Source organism: Saccostrea echinata, unplaced genomic scaffold (assembly GCF_033153115.1).
Source record: "Saccostrea echinata isolate AGI-Se365-2 ecotype Australia unplaced genomic scaffold, CSIRO_AGI_Sech_v1 ptg000022l, whole genome shotgun sequence".
In the NCBI taxonomy this organism is placed as follows: domain Eukaryota; kingdom Metazoa; phylum Mollusca; class Bivalvia; order Ostreida; family Ostreidae; genus Saccostrea; species Saccostrea echinata.
The window spans coordinates 12290860-12313104 of record NW_026889771.1 but is presented as its reverse complement, the minus strand read 5'-3'; the positions used below and the strand labels follow the sequence as shown (position 1 = coordinate 12313104).

General features: G+C 32.6%; 1 protein-coding gene across 6 annotated transcripts in view; it reads left to right on the top strand.

Annotated features, from left to right (window-relative positions):
• LOC133190416 (uncharacterized) overlaps positions 1-21389 on the top strand; it is a 46330-nt gene extending 24941 nt beyond the window's left edge. Inside the window, exons 6-32 of one of the 6 annotated variants that reach the window (XM_061326039.1) lie at positions 1304-2272; positions 3029-3097; positions 3833-3902; positions 4354-4457; positions 4724-4984; positions 5097-5272; positions 5625-5736; positions 6623-7513; positions 7999-8158; positions 8596-8667; positions 9409-9511; positions 9709-9826; positions 10081-10146; positions 10269-10334; positions 10426-10494; positions 10586-10957; positions 12038-12145; positions 12737-12813; positions 13222-13518; positions 13805-13931; positions 14360-14550; positions 14774-14882; positions 16259-16375; positions 18035-18634; positions 19031-19152; positions 19407-19571; positions 19813-21389. In XM_061326039.1, the coding sequence (XP_061182023.1) occupies positions 1304-2272; positions 3029-3097; positions 3833-3902; positions 4354-4457; positions 4724-4984; positions 5097-5272; positions 5625-5736; positions 6623-7513; positions 7999-8158; positions 8596-8667; positions 9409-9511; positions 9709-9826; positions 10081-10146; positions 10269-10334; positions 10426-10494; positions 10586-10957; positions 12038-12145; positions 12737-12813; positions 13222-13518; positions 13805-13931; positions 14360-14550; positions 14774-14882; positions 16259-16375; positions 18035-18634; positions 19031-19152; positions 19407-19571; positions 19813-20013 (5792 nt within the window). In that variant the 3' untranslated portion in view covers positions 20014-21389. Of the gene's footprint in view, positions 1-1303; positions 2273-3028; positions 3098-3832; positions 3903-4353; positions 4458-4723; positions 4985-5096; positions 5273-5570; positions 5737-6622; positions 7514-7998; positions 8159-8595; positions 8668-9408; positions 9512-9708; positions 9827-10080; positions 10147-10268; positions 10335-10425; positions 10495-10585; positions 10958-12037; positions 12146-12736; positions 12814-13221; positions 13519-13804; positions 13932-14359; positions 14551-14773; positions 14883-16258; positions 16376-18034; positions 18635-19030; positions 19153-19406; positions 19572-19812 lie in introns of all 6 variants that reach the window. The other 5 variants (XM_061326037.1, XM_061326036.1, XM_061326042.1 and 2 more) reach the window with 5 other exon arrangements.
• The last annotated feature ends 856 nt before the right edge of the window (positions 21390-22245 follow it).

Sequence of the window (22245 nt, the reverse complement as noted above, 5' to 3'; positions counted from 1 at the left end):
TTTTTGTTCTTTTTTATTTCACTAATAGCACAACAAAGGTACTTTCATGCCCACATATTTGTTAAATTCGGCTGTATAAAATCTGTAGCAATTCTGCTCACAATATGGCTAGACTTTGTAATGAGCAGAGCTTGGATTTATTTATAGATTATTAATGACATGAACTGATACTACTTGTACAGTTGGATCTTTCTTGAACCCATTAAAGTATCATAATATGAATTAAAATAATAAGTTCAGAAAAGTAAATCAATTCAATTCTTTACAAATTTACCATAAGTATTAGATTTAACGGTAAATAAAAGTAATTGTTACTGTTTGTAATATAAATGATTTGTTGCTGTAAAGTTTATCTATAATTCTATGTAAACCCAATTAATCAATTTCTATTTCATTTTATTAATAGTATTACATTACTATTAGTCCATGAACCATGACATTCTAAAAAAAGATTTATTTTTTATTGCTGTACTTTACATGAGGTATTTTGAGTGAGTTTTAAAAAGAATGTAAGGTTCCTATAAAAATAATCTTACTGTATTTTGTTGAATTGCATTCAAAGTTTCTAGTGGAAAGGAAAAAGAAGAACAACATTGAAACTTGTTCGGCTTTGACATTTGTTATATATTATCATATAATCCCTAGATATGTAAAAAGAAGCATATTTTCTAATTTTTGTATTATTTAAATATTTCCCCATGCTTGGTTAAAGCAGATTTTTCTTATAAAGAATTATCAATGTATTCATATTACTGAATGCATAATACATTTCTTTCATATAATTCATCGTACATCAGATACATCAAGTGTGTAGTCTACTTTTCTTCAAAAACGTTTGCATAATGATGTTTAGTTTGCCTGAATTGACACAATTATCAACAATTAGACTGACAATCTATGGCAATAGCTTCTGATAGCTGTGAAGTTTTACACGCTTCTTTGTTGGGGTTTGATGTTTAATACGATAGAAATCATTCGAGCATAATCGTTTATTTGAAAAGGACGCTAGTTTGCTTAGGCAAAATTTTCCTGTCTTCAAAATATTAAAAGAGAAATTGAAAAGTTATGATAGGGGTTGAAAAATACTTGGATTCTCTTTTTTCTCTATTCATTAAATAGTTTCTTATGAAACAATTAAGGTGATTATGTGACAAGAGTATTTTAAAATTTCCTTGAAAAATTACATGTAAAGATTTTCTTAATTTGGAGAAAGCTAATTGCTACTATGTCTAATAATCACAAGAATCACCGGGAGATATTTTTCCTCGAGGTTTTTCCATTATCTTTGCTGTTTGCTTTACAGACACTAAATCATCAGAAGACAACAATACAATGACCACCAAGACTACGACAACGTATTCAATGCCCTACTACCACTCAATTTACTCTCACTCACAACCGGAGGGGGTCACGGACGGGAAGAAAGTCCATGCACCCACTTTTACTCCGGAGATCGTCACTTTACCGAGTGTGGTGCCCATTTCATCCCTTCCTGTACAAACAATAGCGTGTGATATGAGAATCAAGAAGGAAAAAACTTCCTCCTCATATTCATGTTGTAACCAGTCATCTGCATTAACACAGAACACGACTGCCACTTGCCAAATGAGTCCAAAAGCTCAGAAAAGTAACACTGCATCAAAACAGAACGATTCCCACGAACAATTAAAAACTGACAGTAATAAACGGAAAGGGAAAGACAAATCGGCATCTGGAAGAGATAATTCAATAGAAAGTGATATTGACAAGCTCTCAAAGAAAACAATAGATTCATGTCAAAGTAATGTTATGCAAAGTTCAAAATGTTCAAATAAAGGCAAATCGAATAACAGTTCCAAAACACAGTTAAGTGAATCTAATAAAACAGTGTCAAGCGAAATCGTCACAGATTTATCAAAGAAAACAAAGAATCAACCAACTGAGGTACTCTGTGAAAAATCGGTTATCAAGCCCAACACCAAATCAGCTTCTTTTACAAATGTGTCACCAAATGAACAAAATAGAGAAATCCCTGGCTTGAGTCAATCATCCCAATCCAGTACTGGAAAAGCAGCAGCCGACAAGGGAGAAAGAAGTGATTCTTCGGCTGTTAACTTAGTCAAGGAGAAATCTACAACTCCTGAAACTAACGTGACAAAAGCAGAACAACAGAGTTCAGATAATAATGGACCAGATAACACTCCTTGCGATGTTACTTCAAAAAAGAAGGCTGGGAAACAGTCAGGAAAAAGACAGACTGGAAAGCTGAAATCAAGTCTGGAGGATGGCACAGGTATAGTGGATACTTAATGGATATTAGTAACAGCTTGATAATAGCCTGAACTGTAATTGAAAAAAAAATACACGGTCGGATAAAGTGTCAGCAAATTTATCTAAACCTAGTACATTGTGTAAATATAGATTAAAAAGTAAAACAAAATCTCCAGTTTACACGAAGTATTTTTTTTTTATTTTGATGCAGTAATATTAATAACTTATTTTTTCTGTTCAATTTTTGTTTGATAGTGTTCACTGTGAAAGTTTTTTTCATTTATTTAATTTAATATCTACTCAGATATGGAAATGGAACTCTTGTTACATTATGAGTATAATTGAGATCTGGCTCGGAATTCATTGCAATTTTCTACATCAGTAAAACACATCAATATTTTATTATCATACGATGGACAGAAAAGAAAGCGTACAAATAGAGCAAGGGTTGTTTGACCTTTACTCTTTCCCTTAGATCGTATCAGATCCCCATTCATCAGTAAACCGAGATTTTAAATCAGGCATGTTTTTGAGAACTGGGAAAAACTGCGTCAAGGCAAGAAAGATGCAGCGGGAATTTCGTCCTCCAAGATCAATATGTGACTGTAGGCTTTCAGAAGCCTGCTCTGTCGGTCGAATCGATCTATGAGCCTCAAAGACCATATTTTCTCTCTTTCCATGTTCATGCAAGTGCTTCGTCTCAAAGTTTTTCTCAACATGGATGCATGGTTAGAAATTACTTGACTTTTTGTGCTTTAAATGTGCGATTTCGTTCTAGGAATGAGTAATATACCAATTGGAATAGCAGTAGCACAGAAACGTGAGGATAAAAAGACCGACAAGACAGGTAAAGGATTAGTCATATTGCTCAACACTCTAATATTAAGCAGCTTCTTCTCATTAAGCTATATTTCTCGATGGAAAATTGATTCCTTCTAGTACATAAAATTTGTGTATCCGTTACACGACGATCTAAATCTATATTTAGAAAAAAAAATTATAAAGACTGTTGATACTAATTCGTGATTTTAAAAAAAAATGTTATGGGATATTTTTGGAGAACTGTCTTTCCCTTGTTTTATAAGAATACTAGTATATAATATTGACATTTCATATTCTTTGAAATTTCATTAAAAAAGGGTTTTGCATTTAATTGTAAAAGTTTCAAAGACAAACAAATTTCTGAATGGAGAAAATGTTCTATAAGTTTTTCATGGAAACCTTTCAGACAAGACGAAAATGGTGTTTATAATATAACATGATTTTCGTTAGTGGGTCATCCGATCTCTTTCTTCGTGCACTAACGAGCAAATTTTCTAATTAGTAAAGTATACACGTATCTGTTTAATTAAGAGAATTTGATTATTAATAAATGTCAATTAATAAAGGAGTTGCAAAAAGCATTTCTCAATATGACGATCCTCATATTTGATAATTCTAATAAATATTTATAAAAACTAAGAAAATATACTACAGTTTTGAACAGGTTATTGTGTAAATAATTATGTTACCTGCAAAGACAGCTGTGTCAAAATCTTTTATTAATATGATGCTTATATGATGATTTTTTTTTTATTTTTAGAGACATTAAATGAAACAACCTTTAATAATAGTGCACCTAATGAGTCGTCAGCACGTACCCATGGAGACTGGTATATACTTTTAGAAAGTGGCATAAATCTAGATCATCTTAAATTTATGCTAATTTTGAGAATGATTTGAAAACTCGTATTTAACCTGAAATTTCAGACATCTTTATGAAATGCGTGTAATAAAAAAAAATGAAAGTCTTGACGGAAATATAAGATGGATTGTTGGATTATTACTCTCTTTCGTTTGACACAGGATAAATTCGTCCTTGTTCTGTCTTATCGAAAGTAATTCACTGATAATATAAACAGGAAGTTAAATAAAGAATAAATCAACTATGAATTACATGAGTACTTTAATATTTGTTATGTTACTTTTAAATGGATCGGTATTTACTTCCTCGTATATCAAGTTTGCATGGTGAATTTTCCCTTTGCTCAAATATATTGCTTTGAATATTTTTCTCTTGAAAATGGAAATTCCATATTTAGAGTTGCATTACTTCCTTTTCAGTGTACAAGTTGTATCCAACCAACGAGCTTTGTCTAAGTCGACCACCCCTAGTTCCTCTATTTCTGATATGCGCAATCAGCTTCCGGCAAACCTAATTGTAACAGGTACCTCACTTACGAAAAATAAAATACTTAACAAAACAATTTTTTTTAATGTAGATACAAATATATGGGTTTTAACGAAGAGTGAAAAATAGGGGTATATGAATATAATGAAAATACCTTGAAAAATAAGACTAAATAAGACAAAATAAAAACGTATATGAGCTAAATGACCTTACATTTTGTTAGTATTTATTTACCAGTGGAATATGAGTATACAATTTCTTCATATAATGCTGTTATGTCAAATTTGTTCATAATATTACTAGGTTCTGCAAATGGCACCGGGGTGGCTTGGGCAGATGACCCATCCGCTCGACATTTTACGCCACCATGGATTCAATCTGGGCATTCCACAATCGGCCAAACGCCATGGCTGTCTCAACTTCCAGCTTTTAACTTAAGCACTAGTATCCCTACATCTACCACCTCCATCGAAGGGAACCAACTCCCCTTGACCATTCCACCTGGATACAAATTGATACAAGATTCTGTCGGACAGCTTTTACTAATACCTTCCGCAAATATTGGTAGGAACTACTATAAATAAATTCTAATTAACACTAAAATAAAACAACATTACCTTTGCATTCTGTAATTAAGAAAAGAAAAATATAACGAGGACCATTTCCACTTATTTAGACATGTATGATCATCATCGTCTTTGGGCTTTTCCTGGAACACACACACCACAGATACAACAAATATTTACAACACAGCAAGCTCCTCTTCAGCATCAAGTCATTGGGAACACTGCTGATCGACCTTCTACCGACTTTACGCTTGGTGTAACGTATCCCCAGCAGTTCCAGACCCTGGTATAGTTTTTGGAAGAATATTAGAAAATCGCTCATATTAGATCGCTTATATTAGAATTTTAGAGTAATATAAAATTTGCTTATCTTTGTCAGGTTGGATTTCCTAAAAAAAAAAGAAAGAAAGTTCTTTATAACTCTTTATAAACAGAATAGACTTCATTTTGTAAAGAGATATAATTTTGAAGCTTCTAATTAAGATAGTTTTAAATGAGTTTCTGTTTAAATAAAGAAAAAGGCTTTTTTAAAATTCTACTTGCATGACAAAGAGGAATAATGCAAGCTTTTATTTCTCTGTTAGTACCAGTCTCGTGATGATCAAATGATAGACAAGAAAAGCGTTCAAATTTTGCAGCCAAAGGTCGTCTCTGATCAAGAGATCTTGGAAAAAGATGTAACAACAGTCAAGGAAGAGGTGGCATCAAAAGTGAACAAAGAAAGGGAGAAAAACGACATTACCAAAGAAGGTAACTAACTATAACAACAATTCTTATTATACATGTTTTTTCTACGCAGCAACCAATTTGTCACAATGATTACTAGATTTAAAGATATACAAGAATAATTACTGTGAAAGTAATCTGTTGATTTTCGTTCCAAGTTTATAGGCATGCAACTCGTATAAATAATATTGCTAATTTTTGCGATTAGAATGAACATTATGAAACGTAAACAGCTCAATTATGCATCAGCTTTCAAAGTAAGACTGTGTTTCAAATACGTGGAGATCGGTCCTTCGGATGAGACTGTATAAACCGAAGTTCCGTGTCACAGTAGGTGCTGGCACGAAGAGAGATCCCTCATTGCTCAAAGGCCTTAAGTACCGAGTCCAGGTCTAAATTTGCAGCCCTCTACCGGCAAGTGGTGGCCTCTCAATATGAGTGAAAAATCTCGAAGGGAGACGATAAACAAATCAAATCAAATAACTGGAACAGAATTCGCTATTTCTCTGAAATAGCTCCAACCAATTTATAAAGTACATTAAACCTAGGAAGATGTTTTATATAAAATTTCTATATGATAAAATCTTTCATTGATTGTATCTGCATCTATTGAAGTGGAAAAATTGTCCTTAGTATTTAACTGAACAGATTTTCTTTGACTTTTTAACAGTATTTTATAGAAAATTTGAATTCCAAATTATTCTTATAATACTACTCTTATTTATTAATATTTAAAGAGCTAATTACAGAAAGCACAAAGTTTACCTGTTATCAAAGAACATGTACCCTATTATTCTGTGTACTCAAAGCTATCATTTCATACAATTACTTCTTCATAAACAATCATTACTGTACAATGCGGCGTTTCTGAAATAAATGCTTAATTGGCCATTTCTTGTCTTTCTTTCAGAAGTACCTGCCGCTAAAGTACTGCCTACTTCAAATCAAGTAGTGTTTCCTCCAGCTTTCAATGCAGCAGTTGTTACCGACGTACCGTGTACCGTAAGTGTGGTGCAGGCTGTCAAAGCGGTGACGTCATTAGTCCAGTCACGTGGCACGTCACCCATGATTCCTGGGACTGAATGCGAAGACACGCCTCAGGAGAAGATAGAGGATGTGAACCAAAGTAATGAAATATCTTCTGTTGAGGTCTCTGGTTTGTGTTCCAAAGGAGTTGCAGCTGTACAAACAGAGAGCACTCACAAAACGTCTAAATCTGATACCAAATGTAAAATTGAAAAAGAAGACTCATTAAAGGATTGTAGTGAAGAGATTACAAGCAATCAGTGTGCTAAAGCGGCTCTTCCTACCACCACAGTCATCGGGGACGTGACAATCGTAGAAATGACACCGGACACTAAATCACATTCACATGAAATCGCATCAAATATTGATCAAAACAAAACAGAGAAACATACCGATCTAATTCCGACAAAAACGGAACAAGATAGCAATAATTACAATCCCTTTTTAGATCCTCAAATTCTTCAAGCAGCAGATGGATTAGAACTTCTAAGTGCCTTGGCCGAACAACGGGCAAAATTTGCCTCCCCTGAAAAAGAAGAGAGTAAGATTGATCAGACAGTTGCGAAAGATCAAACAGAATCAAAAACATATACAAAAACAAACCCAAAAGATACAACTAAAACAAAAAGTGTGGAAAAGAAGGAGTCGAAATCAGCGGTAAAACAAGTGCGAAAGAAGTCAGTGAGCAGGACACGATCCCTCCCACCTGCTAAGCCAGACTGTAAAACCGAAGGAGGCAGTTATTACACATCTTCTGGTCTTCGTATCCCTCAAGGTACACATCTTTTCAGTGACGTCACTTTTTATCGTTGAAGTGCCCAAAATTGCTTTTTAAACAAATCTATTCTTTTGATAGTTCTTCGTAATGATTTTTGCAAGATGAAAAGCACCTAAAGGCATCCATTATGCTGGAGTTTTAAAACTAGAGGGAATATTTGAGAACTGTATCCCAATTCCCTCTATTGATTACGCCTATTAAAACACAGTAGGCCCTTCTCTATTTTAATTTTGTAGTAATCTAATTTCCACATGATTGTATTATATTGCTTTTTTAAAAATTCTGTTTCTTTTATATCTATTTTTCCCCTGTATTTGTTTTTGTTTTATGGTAGTAAAACCGAAGATGATATTCTGCCTATCTCTCTAGAGTTTCTGTTTTATCTAGTTATCTATTTCAAGACTGAGTTTGTATTATTTTATTATATTATGACATTAGCATCGGTTCTACTGTGTCACACACATTACAACTCAAAGAAACAGATCTGGGTTCTTTTCTTGAAATAGGAGACGAAGAAATTAACGCCATAGAACTAGATATGAGAATTCGTCTGGCAGAACTTCAAAGGCTCTACAAAGAAAAACAAAAGTTGTATGCAAAACTACAACCAAAGAAAAACGACAAAGAAAAGGAACGTGTCGAGTACGTCGCAAAATTTATGTTGATTATGTAATCCTTGTTTAAGTGGAAAACAGATACATGAAAATCACAGTGATAAAACTCCTCTCTTAATTCCAAGGCATTCTATCATTTATACAGTAAATTAATCATAAGAAAACTTTAAATAGTAAATTCATTATAAGAAAACTTTAAATGTGAATTTTACATTGTTCCAAGACTGATATATTTTTTTTTGATTAAAAAAAAAAACAACAACATTAGTTTATTTCATGAAAAATATGAGAGTTTTTTTTTTTTTTACCTTCAATTATTTTAATTCAAGTAGGGTTTTATGAATATGTTTCACCTTTTCTATATAAGAACTCTAGTTTTGTGCAAAACGGCTAATCTTAAGGCTCCAAATAATCCTCTTCATTATATTTGGAAAGAAATTCAAAATGACATGTTATTGATTACAGTGACAAGCAGCGGGGACCAGGACGGCCGAGAAAGAGACAAAATACTACCGGATCTCCCCAGGATAACACCAAGTCAGTACATAGTTCAATCTCTTATCTTCTCAACCATTATTTACTTTTTCTTGGAATTGATTACGTAAACTTTGCAATTTCCATGAGAAATGTCAACCGATCTCTAAGCTTTATGGAGAGTTTGATCATTAGTTGTACCCCTACAGAATATACAACAGAGCATTTCGAGTATAGTTAATGGTGATTTTAAGATTAAAAGATTTCTGGAATTAGTTACGCAAAATTAGAAACTGAAGTCGGCTAATGGACCATTTTTGTTACTTTTCATTTATTCATCTGAGCAATCCGATAACAGCCCATCCCTTTTTCATAAAAAGCAAAAAGGTACATTGCCTAGTGGCTTTGTTTGCAAGTTCTGAACAAGCAATTGTTTTGAAATAAGTGGAAACGACAAAGCTGGTGATATGTAAAGTGAAGGCTAATGTTAATTTTGTTCCGTTTTATCCTTGAGAGTGCTAAAAGTGGTTTCCTTTGGCCTTGTTTGCTAATAAATAATTATTTAATCAATTATTTTCCAAAATCTACAAACAACGTCGCAATACATGTGAATTTCACCACTTTTATTATGATGAAGTATTCTATTTTAATAGAAAGAAGCATAATGAAAAAATTTCACTTGAAACGTCCTTTACGTACATTCTCAGCCAAAAATTTATTTTGAAAATAACATATATATTTAGAAGAGAACGTAACATTATATATATTTCACAGTCATCAAGAGAAAAAATCACTTTATTGCAGCTCTGGTGACAAGACTAAGGGGAAAGAACCGCCCGTAAAGAAGAAGAAACAAGCCGAGGAGTTAGTAGATAGGGTGTTTAGAAAAACGGGTGGAGGATTTGGGGTAAGTATGACAACCAAGAAGAAGATAAAGTGAAAATCTCTATCCAAAAATGACAAAAACTGTTGTGATATGGAATATATTATGATAATATTGCATTTAATCAGCTGTACAATTTGATGACAACGCGTGATAAAAGTGTTGTGAAAATCCATTTCATGAGATGAGGCTTACGTAGGTTAATTAAAACTCTATTTTAGATGCCACTTAGCAAAAAGCTGAAGGCTAACGCTATGGCAGCACTTTTTAAGACTCAATCTGGCTTTACTATGAAACGGAAAGGCAGCACATCTGGCGGTCACGCCAGCGAGAACCAGGGTACGTGCTTCCTTAAACAGATCTTGTTCTCTTAATTACGCATTGCTATGCATCCTTCCTCATACTGTAAAATCATATTATACACGACCTTAACAACAGTTCATTTTCTTGTCAGTAGAATTAATTCAAATCGTCATTTAACGGTCTAATTCACAAATAAACAAATTAGACATTTTTAAATACTTTTTTAGAAACGTTTTTTGTATCAAGCTGAATGATATAAAAAAGTAAAAAATGTCTCAATATTTTTTCAGATAATCATTTTCACTTTGGGAAGACTGGATTTTCCACATCTACAGAAAAGCCACTGGACTTCAAGGGTAAATTTCTTTTTCCTCTTTTTATTTGTTTAAATCCATGCAGATGTATTTGTTATATATTGCAGTTATTTAATTTCTAGTATTTATTTAATATTTTTTCCATGTATTTCTTCTCATTTTAGTGAAAAGAAAACATTCTAAATCGGAAGAATCGAAACTAAAATCGACAAAGAAATCATTTCAGAAACGTAAGTATTGAATGTATTTTTTAAAAAAAATTCATTCATGATGCAGCTTTGATGGCATATTAAGATTTTGCATTACTTTAAATTTACTTAGATAATTTATTTGGATCTGCGATGAAGATGTTTAAGAAGATCAAGAAATCAAGTTCACACTCCCATGAAAGTAAGAATTCTATATTAAAGGTTTCATATAAGATGAACATCAATCTTAGAAGTACTAAAAAATTTCATTAAAATAAAACTATTGTTTATAGAAGATAAACACAGATACAAGTACCAGGATGGACTGTCAATGCTTGCAAACTATGCCGTCTGCCACCAACGAGAGCAGGAACGATCGTCTTTTCGAGATTTGCACGAGAACTCGCAAACATCACATAAGAAACAGAAGGATAAGAAAAGGCGCGAAGAGAAGCATGAAGATCGGGCTGAAAGCAGACGCGAAGATAAGGAGAGATTGGTTGATAAACATGAAGACGAAAGCAAAGAGGGGTTGGAAGATCGATTAAGTCTGTGTAAGACTGAGCATGATATTCCAAACGTTTTGGAGAGCAAAACAACTGTAGATTTTGAGTCCTTGTCTGCACTTACTAAACCGCATGTTTCTACTAACACTGACATTAAAGGTAGTATCACCTTTTATATAGTTAAAAATAAACGTTATTACTAATCATTAAAGGTATTTGACTTTCTCTTCCCTTTATTGACTGGTTATTCATGAGTTCGAATCTCTGCCGATCGGACTTTCGACTTTGAAATATGTAGGTATCGACTGCTACTTGCCAAACGTGGTCCCTTTTAAGATACAATCACAGCATAAGACCAAATATTACACTACATAATACAGGCTAAAATTTTAAAATAAGACAATATCTTTTTTTGTTGGTGAGATTTTAATTTTAGAATAATAAAATATGCCCACCAAAAATATCATTTTTGAATATATTTTATATATTACATTTTTGTGACACCGTGTAAAAAGTTGAATCAGGTTACATTTGTCATATCCATTCTTTTTTTTCCTTCAAGTGTTAATGTAGACTCATTCATCATAAAGGCATATGTTTACCCATCCAGTAAAAGAAATAATCAATAATTATGACAATGATGATAATAAAAGAATGAATAATCCATCCGAAATGAAAAGTACAGACGAAAAATATTTCTCCATAGAGTTCCGTGTCGCAGTGATTAAGTAAGATAAATAAGATGTACATGAACACTGCAGACGCGTCTGAATCACCAGCGTGGAAGGAAAAGGGCCTTTATGTTTTGCATGTTATGTAATATGTCAAATTAATGCATCATGAAATATTATGAGGGGAATTTTAATTCAGAATACATGAAAAGATATAAGTATATATATGGAAAGAAAAATAAAAGCCCATCATGAAATTCCAGTTGTAAAAACAAAAGGAGATTGGTTCATTTTCTTTTTTATTGATTAAATTATGTCAGATATTTTATTCATTAACATCTGTGACACGTCAAGCTTTCTCCTGAAATGTTTATTGTTAAAAACAACTGATGCTGTATATCAAATTACTTAATATCAATATTGTCAACCACGCTCCAAATATCACATCAAATTTATTAACGATCGTTGGCCATTAAAATCTACAATTTCCTCATTGTGGATTATCAAGTCCTTCCGATAATGAATGAAAAAAGGCTGTAATAAAAGTCGAATTGATATTGCCTTTCAGATTCCGAGAAAACGAGCAAGAGCGAAACTCCTTCAAACAGTGGAAATAAAAAAAGGAAGCCTGGAAGACCCAGAAAATGTACCCCAGATCAGTCAGAAAATGGGACAGGTGTGTTTGTATGTGTGTGTGTGAAAAATTGAAATTGATTAAGCTCAATCAAAGCTCAATCGAAATTGAATCAAACTATCATTCCACACTGAAAGCTGAAATTTCGGTGGAAAAATTTATTTATCACAATGATTGCCAGTTGTTTAGCAAAATATATTTTTTTCATCGATTTTACCTAAAATATCCAGACCTGCTAGATGATGGCAAATTCACATATTTTCATGGGGTCAAATTTTTGTGGTTTGAGGAAAAAATATGGGTTCATGGGAATTTGATTTCGTAGATGAAGAATTGTTGATTTTTAATATATGTAAAAAAAAAAAAAAAAAGGACATTTCGTGGTGGATATAAATTCGGGGGTCTCCTCCTTCCACGAAAACAACGAAAATTTAACTTCTACGAACATTTATGATTTCACAGTAAAGCAAAGAAAAAATTGAACTACACTTAATACTTAATTACTTAGAATATGACCACAGACAGAGAAAGTTTAACTAAGCTGGTCTTGAGGTAAATTGACAGTACTTATTTTAAGCTTTGAACTTCTGCATCCGAACAAACAACATAATCATATATTCTTTTCTGTGGTAGAAACAATTGTTGCAAAGACGGCCAAGAATTTCAGACTGTACCAACTTCAGAATTTTGAAAAAGACAGAAAGATAAAGGTATGATAATTGAGTATATATATATATATATATATATATATATATAACCTGTTTAGTTTTTAACTATGGATGCCTTTCCTCTTCCTAAATATCAGTTTGCCGGAGTTGTATTCCCTTATACATGGAAGAGAAAAATTGTATATATTTAGAGAAAAATGGCGAAAATAAAGAATGTATTCAACTCCAAAGTTAAAATTTAAATTCAATGTATTCATTTGAGTTGAAATAGCATTGTTAAAAAAATGTAAACTACAATACATTGTTCACTGTTCGTTATCCTCACCTTTCACATTTATACGTAATTTCTCTGATGAACAGAAAAATAACAGGTGATTCTGAGAAAGAAAAATCAATCTTTATCTCTACTGTGTGATATGAATTCCTAGAAAATTACCCTATCCCTTTTAGATGGAAAACCAGGAAACGATGAAACCTATATATCTAGATGAGGAGTGGTTACGAAGGCGAAGTGAGCGCATCTTCTTGAGTGATCCCAGCCCGCAGCCATCGCCAAACTTAACGTCATCCACAACACAGCAAAGCAAATCAGCAAATCAGCCACAGACGGCATCTACAGTGACAAAAGTGACAAAACCTCACTGCAATCAGGCTAAATTACAAAAGGCTAAAAGTATCAAAGAGTTGACTGACAAAGTCAAGAAAAAGTACTCAAAGAAGTTTCAGAAGAATACAGACAAGATAGAAGTAATTACTTGTAGTTTAGATTCCTTCCTGCAATTAATGCTAGTATCATTTTTTTTAAACATCTGTAATTGTCATGATTTGATGTGGCTTGTCAAAACAAATACTATGTTTGTTGAACAATGTTTATATGCATATTGTAAATAACAAGAAAGCACATAGTACAGGTGCATTTAGAAAGAAAATCCTGACCAAAAATATTTTTTTAAAAAAAAGTTGTTTCCCCCAAAGGGTCTTTTAATCTCTTAGAGCTTTAGGAAAACAAAAGATAATTTTTCTCTTATTGCAGAGGAGACCACCACACAAAAAGCAGCCAAAATCGAAGGCTTTTATCGACTCCGACAGCAGTAGTGAGAGCGAGAGTGATGCAGACAATATACCACTCAGCGTGCTCCGAGATCGCCCCCACACTCCAGGTAAAGAAAATATTGGCATCTTCATTTGACGTGAAGTCGATAGGTATTTCCGTATATCTTGAAGATCCCAGACATACTTCACCAACTCATATCATTCTTAAATAATAAAATTTGTACATTTAATTGCATCTGTATTCTGTAACTACACGAAAACATCCAGAGTGTTTGATATGTGCATTATTTATTAAACAAGACAAATAAAACTATGTTGTTGGGTATTGAATGTTTCGGCTTTTAAATGAACCCATACAGTATATGTATATCGTTATATAAGTTTCATTATAAATATAAAAATAACCTTTGAGATTAATAATTGAAAATTGTTTTAATTAAAGTTTCGTATTTAATATTCAAATTCATCACAGTCACATTTGAAGGTATACATGTATAAAGTCAACTCCAAGTAAGTAATACGTATTTACATTCAGAGCCTAAAACGTGTACCATAGATAAAGATGAGTTGGTTGATGGATTAAGAGTCCTGGTTTTCAAAGATGGTTTATTCTACGAAGGAGCTGTTAAAGCGATTCGTCCACCAGACGTTTACGGTGTTGTTGTGGATAATGCACGGGGAAATCGACCTTATATTTACTCACAAGAAGAAATGCTAAAGGAAGTGGTAAGTCAATTGTCAATTATAGAGAGAGAGAGAGAGATTTCCACTTTTAACAGCAATAAATTGTTGCCAAATTCCAAAAAGATTATTATTATGTATAATAGATCCTAATCTGAAATTTTATCGACTATATAAGGATAATTAATATTAATTTATTAATTTATTTACTCTGTGAAAAGAATTTTTCATAGTCATTTTTTTCTCATTTATACTTTTGTCACTTTAGATTTTAGATGTAAGGCCTCAGTCCTCAAAGGTTCTTAAAGAAGGAACCAGAATCTGTGCATACTGGAGCCAGCAGTTTAGTTGTCTTTACCCAGGCACTATTGCAAAAGGTATGTAAAAATAACTTTGGTTAAAATGCAGAAAGTTTGTAAATAGTTAACGGTGATTACAATTGATTGATTGACTGATTGTATGTTGTTAAACGTCCCATTCGAGAATTTTTCACTCAAACTGAAACTTCACCGTGTGCTGGTGAAGGGCTTCAAATTCAGACCTATACTCGGCACTGAGGGTCATCGCTTACCGTAACACGGGACCTCGGATTTTAAGGTCTCATCCAAAAGACCCGTGACTTTGACTTCTAATGCAGGGTGTTTGGCGAAGGAACAGTCATTTCCTATGTTACCTTAGGTTTGACACGGCTCAGCGAACGAGAATCGAACCCGGACTCCCCTATCACGAAGCGAACGCCCTACACTAGGCTACCGTGACCGGATGATTACAATTAAAAATTTATGAATATGTTATAATTTAACAAAGCTATATTGTAGCAACATGTAGTAAAAACTGAAGATAACGAACAGTGATCTATCTCATAAATCCAGTAAACAAAACAAATCGTGGATAGGTAAAGATATGGACCAGAGATTCTGGAAAAGTTAACATTGTTAAGGTATAAAAATTGTTGGAATCCCATAATGCTAGATCGAGTTCGGTAATTCTTGGAAACGATTATTTTTAAAGTTTAAATTAATTATGAAGAATACTTTGGAGTAACCATGAAAAAAAGGAAGAAAGATTCTGAATGTGCTGTTTTTGTGTGTAAAAAATAAAGTGAGTCAAAACAAGGTATTTCGAAAAATGTTTCTTAGTTTATTGTTCATAATGCCTATAAATTTATCAATTTTGTCATTTGTAGCATTCTTCATAACAATGAATACGAAATAAATTATATAAATATTTACAAAAGAATTGCATAAACTAAGCACAAAGAAAAATATATTTAGTTTCTAATTTACACATTAAAAGCTCATATGAGTGGTGATATAAATCTTTTAATAATAACACTTCGATCTTTATTGGTTTTTATTTTGAAAGATTCTATTTTTATAGATTATAAAAACAGTCAGACCCCCATGGTTTGTTTTTCGTTCGATGTAAAACTTAAAGAATATTTAGTTATTGTACTGATCAATGATGGGATAAAAATAAAATACGTGCTGTCTGTTTTGTGTGATGAAATTATAAATAGTATAAAAAAAACATGAATGCAACACGTTGTTGTTATTTCAAGGTTGTATTGTAAAGTCTCCCTTCCAATTTACGAGGTAATTAACGCAAAAAAAAAAATTGAAGTATATTCACAAAAATCTGCGTTAATTTTGATTTTCTGAGAAGTGAGATAGTACATATCTAATGTAATTTTTGTTACCGAGTTGAAAATGATAAATTATTCACCGTTGTCCTTTTTTCTGTGTTTGAACAGCTAGTCCCAATCCTCACTCTGATAAATCCAGCATTAATGTCGAGTTTGATGATGGAGATTCAGGGAGAATACCACTTGATCACATCCGAATGCTGCCACGTGATTTCCCAGTTGTCTGTAAGTACAGAGAGGGAAAATAATTAACCATGGTCCAAGTTGTCTTTGAGTACATAAAGGGAAAGTACTAAAACACCCACCTATACCCTTTTTTCAATTAGTATTTGATACCCTGTGACATCTAAAAGGTCCCTAAAGGAAAGATTAATTTTTTTAACATGATATTACGTTGCATTGGTTTATAGTAATATTCGAATTTCTTTTTTATATAATTTTTTTTTTTTTTGAGTTAACCATGCCAGAAACTTTTAAGTCTTGTTGGGAAGGAAGGTTATTGAAAAGGTTAAGGATTATGTAAATTATAGTACTTTAGCAAGAGTAAGCAAGAGTTCCGTAGTTGAACGGTCTTTAAATGCGAAATATTTCATTACCTGATAATTAATAGAGTGTTGGATAATCAATGTTACTGGGAATTTGTAATTGAATGACACATGCATAAATCTGATGAAAAGGTTTAAGTTATTTTTATCTCGCATCGACGAAATCGAGATGATTTAATGCTATATCCCAGGCGAAGGTGTGAGCGTCAACATCCTGGTTGAAGATTTTGGAGCAACTCCATTCCCAAGCCCTATTACAACCAAACTTACATGGATGGTGCAGCTAGGGATACTACCAGATTTCAATTTTTCCCAATTTGGCAGTATTTTTTCCCAATTGGTGAACAATGCTTTTATATTTAATTATCTTGGAAAAACTAAGTAAAATTGTCAGATTGTCTGTAATTTTCCTCTATTGATCTCATTTAGAAAAGCTATTGTTTAAAACACTGTAAACATCGCCGACTTTTAATCCGAATTTCCTCCGTTTTTCTGAAAATGGTGTAATGTTGTGTAATAATATAGATTTATTAAGATATTTCCACCTACTCAATTGATCTATGAGTGAATGGTAAGAACTGTAGGCATTATTTCAGATGGAAAAATATATCTGCAATGCATTATTATATATTAAAATGGGACTTTGAGAAAATGTGTACTTAGTATAATTTTTTGCAGGATGTTTATAATCTCCAGAAATATATTATAATGACCTAAATTGGAATCTCATACACACATGTACTATCCTAAGTTGTATAATTTAAAATACTTGATACTCATTGGGGTTAAATTTAGGTTCATTAGTCTATTGTTTCGTAATTGATCTTGAATGTTGAAGTTGGAAAATATTTACTTGTCTGTTAATTTGGGTGCCCAAATTAGAGTTCATGCAGAAATGTTAAATGTATTACACCTGAATACATGATGTAAGCAAGATTTTTTATTTTTCCCAATTTCATCAAAAAGCCGATAATTTTTTTTCCAATTCCCTAAAAATGGCGTTTCCCAAAATAGGCTGTTAAATCCCTGGCATCAAGGGACATTTTAAAGATGATTGGCAAGATTAAAAATTTTTGTAGTAGATTCATTCCTAGGTACCTTTAATTCCTATCTAGACCAATTTTACATGGATGTTGCAATATACGGATTCACATTACCAGAACATTCATTTGGTCTAAGAGTTTGCTTTACTTGTAGATTATATTTGTCGAGGTGACCTTTGTAATCCTTGATTATCTATGATTTGAATATGGTGTTTGTGCATCCCCCACATATACACAAAGTTTCAAATTTAAATCAACACGAACATTCGATAACGTTTTCTTTCATTATATTGCAGCTTATGACCCTAACCCTCTGTTGCTTATTGGTAAGCGTAGAAGACACACCACATCTGAAAGTGTTGAATCATCCACAAAGTTATCTGAAAGATCTGAGAGCATGGACTCAAAACCAGCTCAGAAACGGGGCCCTGGTCGACCCCCAAAGCCAAAGCCTGACAGAAAGGATGAAGAAGACTGTGATATTGATGTTTGCGGACTTGATGACGACATAAATGACGTGTTTTCACCATCTGCCAACAGCAATCAAAAGAATGTTTCTCAATCAAATAGTAGTGAAGATAGAAAAACTGAGAAAAACAAAACGAACAAATCCAAGAAGGAAAAGTCAAAGGATTCAGCTAAAAGTAACCAAGAACAAGGTAAAAATAAGTTTTATCACAGTCTGGGAAATTTGAAGAAGGCGTCTTCTCTCGATAAAAAACCTTTTTACAAGTCAACCCCTTCATTGTCTCGAAAAGGCGGAAGTGACGTAAAAATGGAACAATCTACGCATTCTCAAGATGTAAATTCGGTTGATGACACAGAAAGAGGTAGAACAATATGTACTCCATTCAACAACTTGAATAGATCTAGTACAATTGAGCCAAAGGCGGCAGGTACGACTTCAATGTGACCTAGCTGGCTTACAGTGCTTTCTTGTATTTGCCCGTCTGTCTCCTAATACAAGCTACAGTGTATCACTAGCTTCGCCTCCTCGTATGTGCACATTCTTTAACGGAACACATAACTTGTATTACGTCAGAAGCTCAAAAAAATATAACACAGTAATCAAACTTACCAGCTATGATATAGTTATTGTTGCTTAAAGGTCTGTTTTCTCATATGACTTAACTACATTTATCTTATTCTCCTTTGAACTGTGTTTTCCTCAATAGCCAACCTTTCTGTTTATTGAACTGACTTGTAGTATTTAGGTAGAAAAATCATAAATGATATACTTTGTGTAATTATACAATGTTGTTAAGGTATCGGTTCTTTGGTGATACTTGCAGCATTTATACCTGCTCGACAACTCTGGGAATGGTCTGGAAAAAGTACAAAAAGACCTGGATTAAAAGGGAAGGCAAAGAAGGAATTCTACCGATCTATTATCAGGAACAAAGAGCATATATCCGTGAGTAGAAGCATTCAAAGCCTAAAATACTTTACTTGTAATGTATGGTATTTGATAATAATAAAATTAATTATGTTTATTAAAAGCTGACGATTTTTATTTTTCGAGGGACAAAAGTTTAAAGATAATGATATATCTATAGTGTATTTTCATTTTCCAAAATATAACCAAGATATAATTCCAAACTTTTAACATGGTATTGTAAGATATATATCATTTACAATCCCATCTTCAAAGTTCGTATTACCATTCAGGTTGGGGATTGCGCAGTGTTTCTATCCACCGGACGTCCTCATTTGCCATATGTGGGCAGAATAGATAGCATGTGGGAGGCATGGGGAGGACAAATGGTGGTCAAGGTCAAATGGTTCTACCACCCAGAGGAAACCAGAGGTGGAAAGAAACTACACGACATGAAGGTATGGCACTTAAATTTGTGTTTTTGGGGGGTTGGTTGGTTGGTTTGTTTTTATTATGATTTTTTCTTTTTTTTTTTTCTTTGTTTTGTGTTGGTTTCTCTTCTTCTTATTCGTATTATTCATTTACCTGATACATAAAATTATTAACGTTATAAGTGACGAATCAAACTGCATGTCCAACAAACCAGAAAAATCAGAAATTAAGGTACAATACGAATTCACTTTCCTATCTTGCTTTCAGGGTGCTTTGTTTCAGTCTCCACATATTGATGAAAATGATGTTCAAACAATTTCTCACAAATGTGAAGTATTATCTTACACGGAATACAGGAAAACACAGAGACCTGATAATCTGGTAACAAAGGAAACAGACGTTTACTATTTAGCGGGGACATATGAACCGACTATTGGACTACTGAAGTTTGAAAAGGACGTGATGTAATTTACGAAATATGTTGATAACATGTCTTTGTGACAATGTACCGCAAACAAAAATGTTGAAATAATTTGTTAATATTTGTAGTTGTTAAAAACTGTGATAAGATTTTTTATGTTCTTAAATATAAATGTCCGTAATATTTTCAAAACATTAAATAACAAGTAGCTGGCAATTTATTTCTGAAGAACGGACCTTTTTGAATTAAAAAAAAAGGTTTTTAAAAGATAATATTTAAACAGTTCGACACGCAAGTTTACACAGTTTCTCTCCAATGACAACTTCTTGTGAAGTTATTCCATCCTTTCATTTGTTATTATATATTTTAAAGGTTATTTTTAAAGCTTTTGAAATATATTTTAAAATTGTATTTTCAGTGTTTGAATATGTGCATTTATTATTCCAAATAACTTTAAGGACATAATAATTAAGTGTTAATGACTTACTGGAGTGCTAAAATTACATTTAGGATAATGAAATATGTTATTTTTACTACTGTTAAATTTTAGCTATAGAATATTGTACACACTATGGCAGAAAGGTGCTTTAGATATCATTATTATGATTTTGGTTATACCTGTATATGCAGGATAACTTGATTTTAACGTATCTTTTATCCAATATGCTTTGCATTTTATTTTTTTGTTGTTGAAATTCCAATATTGAGGACGCAAATAATGTTACTTCATATATATATATATATATATATATATATATATATATATATATGATATAATGTAATTTTCAAATCTTTGTGCTTACATTTTGTGTTCATCTATTATTCCAAATCATTCTGTGCTTGTTTAAACACCGCATTCTTTGATGTCCCTTTTGAAAATAACTTTTTTTGTTCTGCAGCTACGACATAATTGTGCTGAGAAGTATCCATGCATTACTGTGTATATAATGCATATATATAAGTGCAATAGCCATGCTTTTGAAAAATAAGTATACATGATATAATCTGGTTGCACGTTGAGTCTTTCATGAATGTTGGAGTCAAGCCTTATATCAATATCCATTCGCTAGTTCGTTCCGCTAGTTCGTATGGCATCGTTTTCTACAAAGAAAAAGCAGTGTTTGCTTAGCTCAAAGGGAACAGTAATTATTATTTTGAAATATGTTCTTTTAGTGCTTTAGAATTCCATTTCTTGAAAAGGATTTTGAGATGAGGCTTGAAAAAAATACTTGTTGATATACAGTGGTTGTTAACTATGTTAATATTGAGTATTGTCAAAATATAAGTATTTTTGGTACAAAAGCTTTGATTGAAAGAGAGTGTGATAGATATACGCTTATAAGAATAAGAGTGAATCTCTTTAAAAATCTTATATTTTTAACTGCAGTCAGACAGTGTCTCAAATAAAGAAACTACAGCACGAGTTACTTGTTCTTTTTCATCAATTGACTGAGGACACGAACTGCACGTTGGAGTTAAGGTTCTTTTACTGTTTCTCTTTCTAGACACACGCACACAACACAATATTAATTTACCTTTATTGCTTGACACCTCTTACAATCCTATCAATCTGTCACCAAGATACGCTTTAAAACAGTACAAATAACACGCACCATTCCTTTTAAGACTTGAGTACAAACCTCAGAGACAAAATCGTGTACATTGTACTTTGAAAATGTTAGATTAATGTCGGAATACGTGATACATATACTAGCAACTCAATTTGGAGAGAAAGAAAGAAATGCAAGCCGAAACTCTATTGGATAAATGACTTAAGGAAATATACAGCTTATATGGCTGTTACAAAATTAGATTGTAATAATGTCATCATTTATTCATTTATGAAGCTGTTTATGACTATAGGGAAATAGAACATCTTTGTGCTCACCGAGTTTTATAGAAGTTAAGGCGACGTGTGCTTCGCAACCATTTACGTCAATCAGCTTCACTGCAGGCGTCATTGGTTTCTTTGGAGATGTCCCTGCTTTACTATGACCAAGGCAGAGAAACACCTACAGAAGCGCAAAAGATGTTCATCTTATATTCACTCTTTAGATTTGAAGGTGAAAAAAAATTATTTTGCTTAAATTTATTTACTTTGTCATTTATTTTAAAATGGGTCGCGTATCACTCTCATACACACTCAAAATAGACACATTACCTATATTTAGATTTTTGCTTCAAGGTTTCTATAACCCACCTCTGCATCAAAATTAATATATTACTAGTAGGTAAAAACACTTTATAGAAACTAAAATCAAACACTCTCTTCCAATATA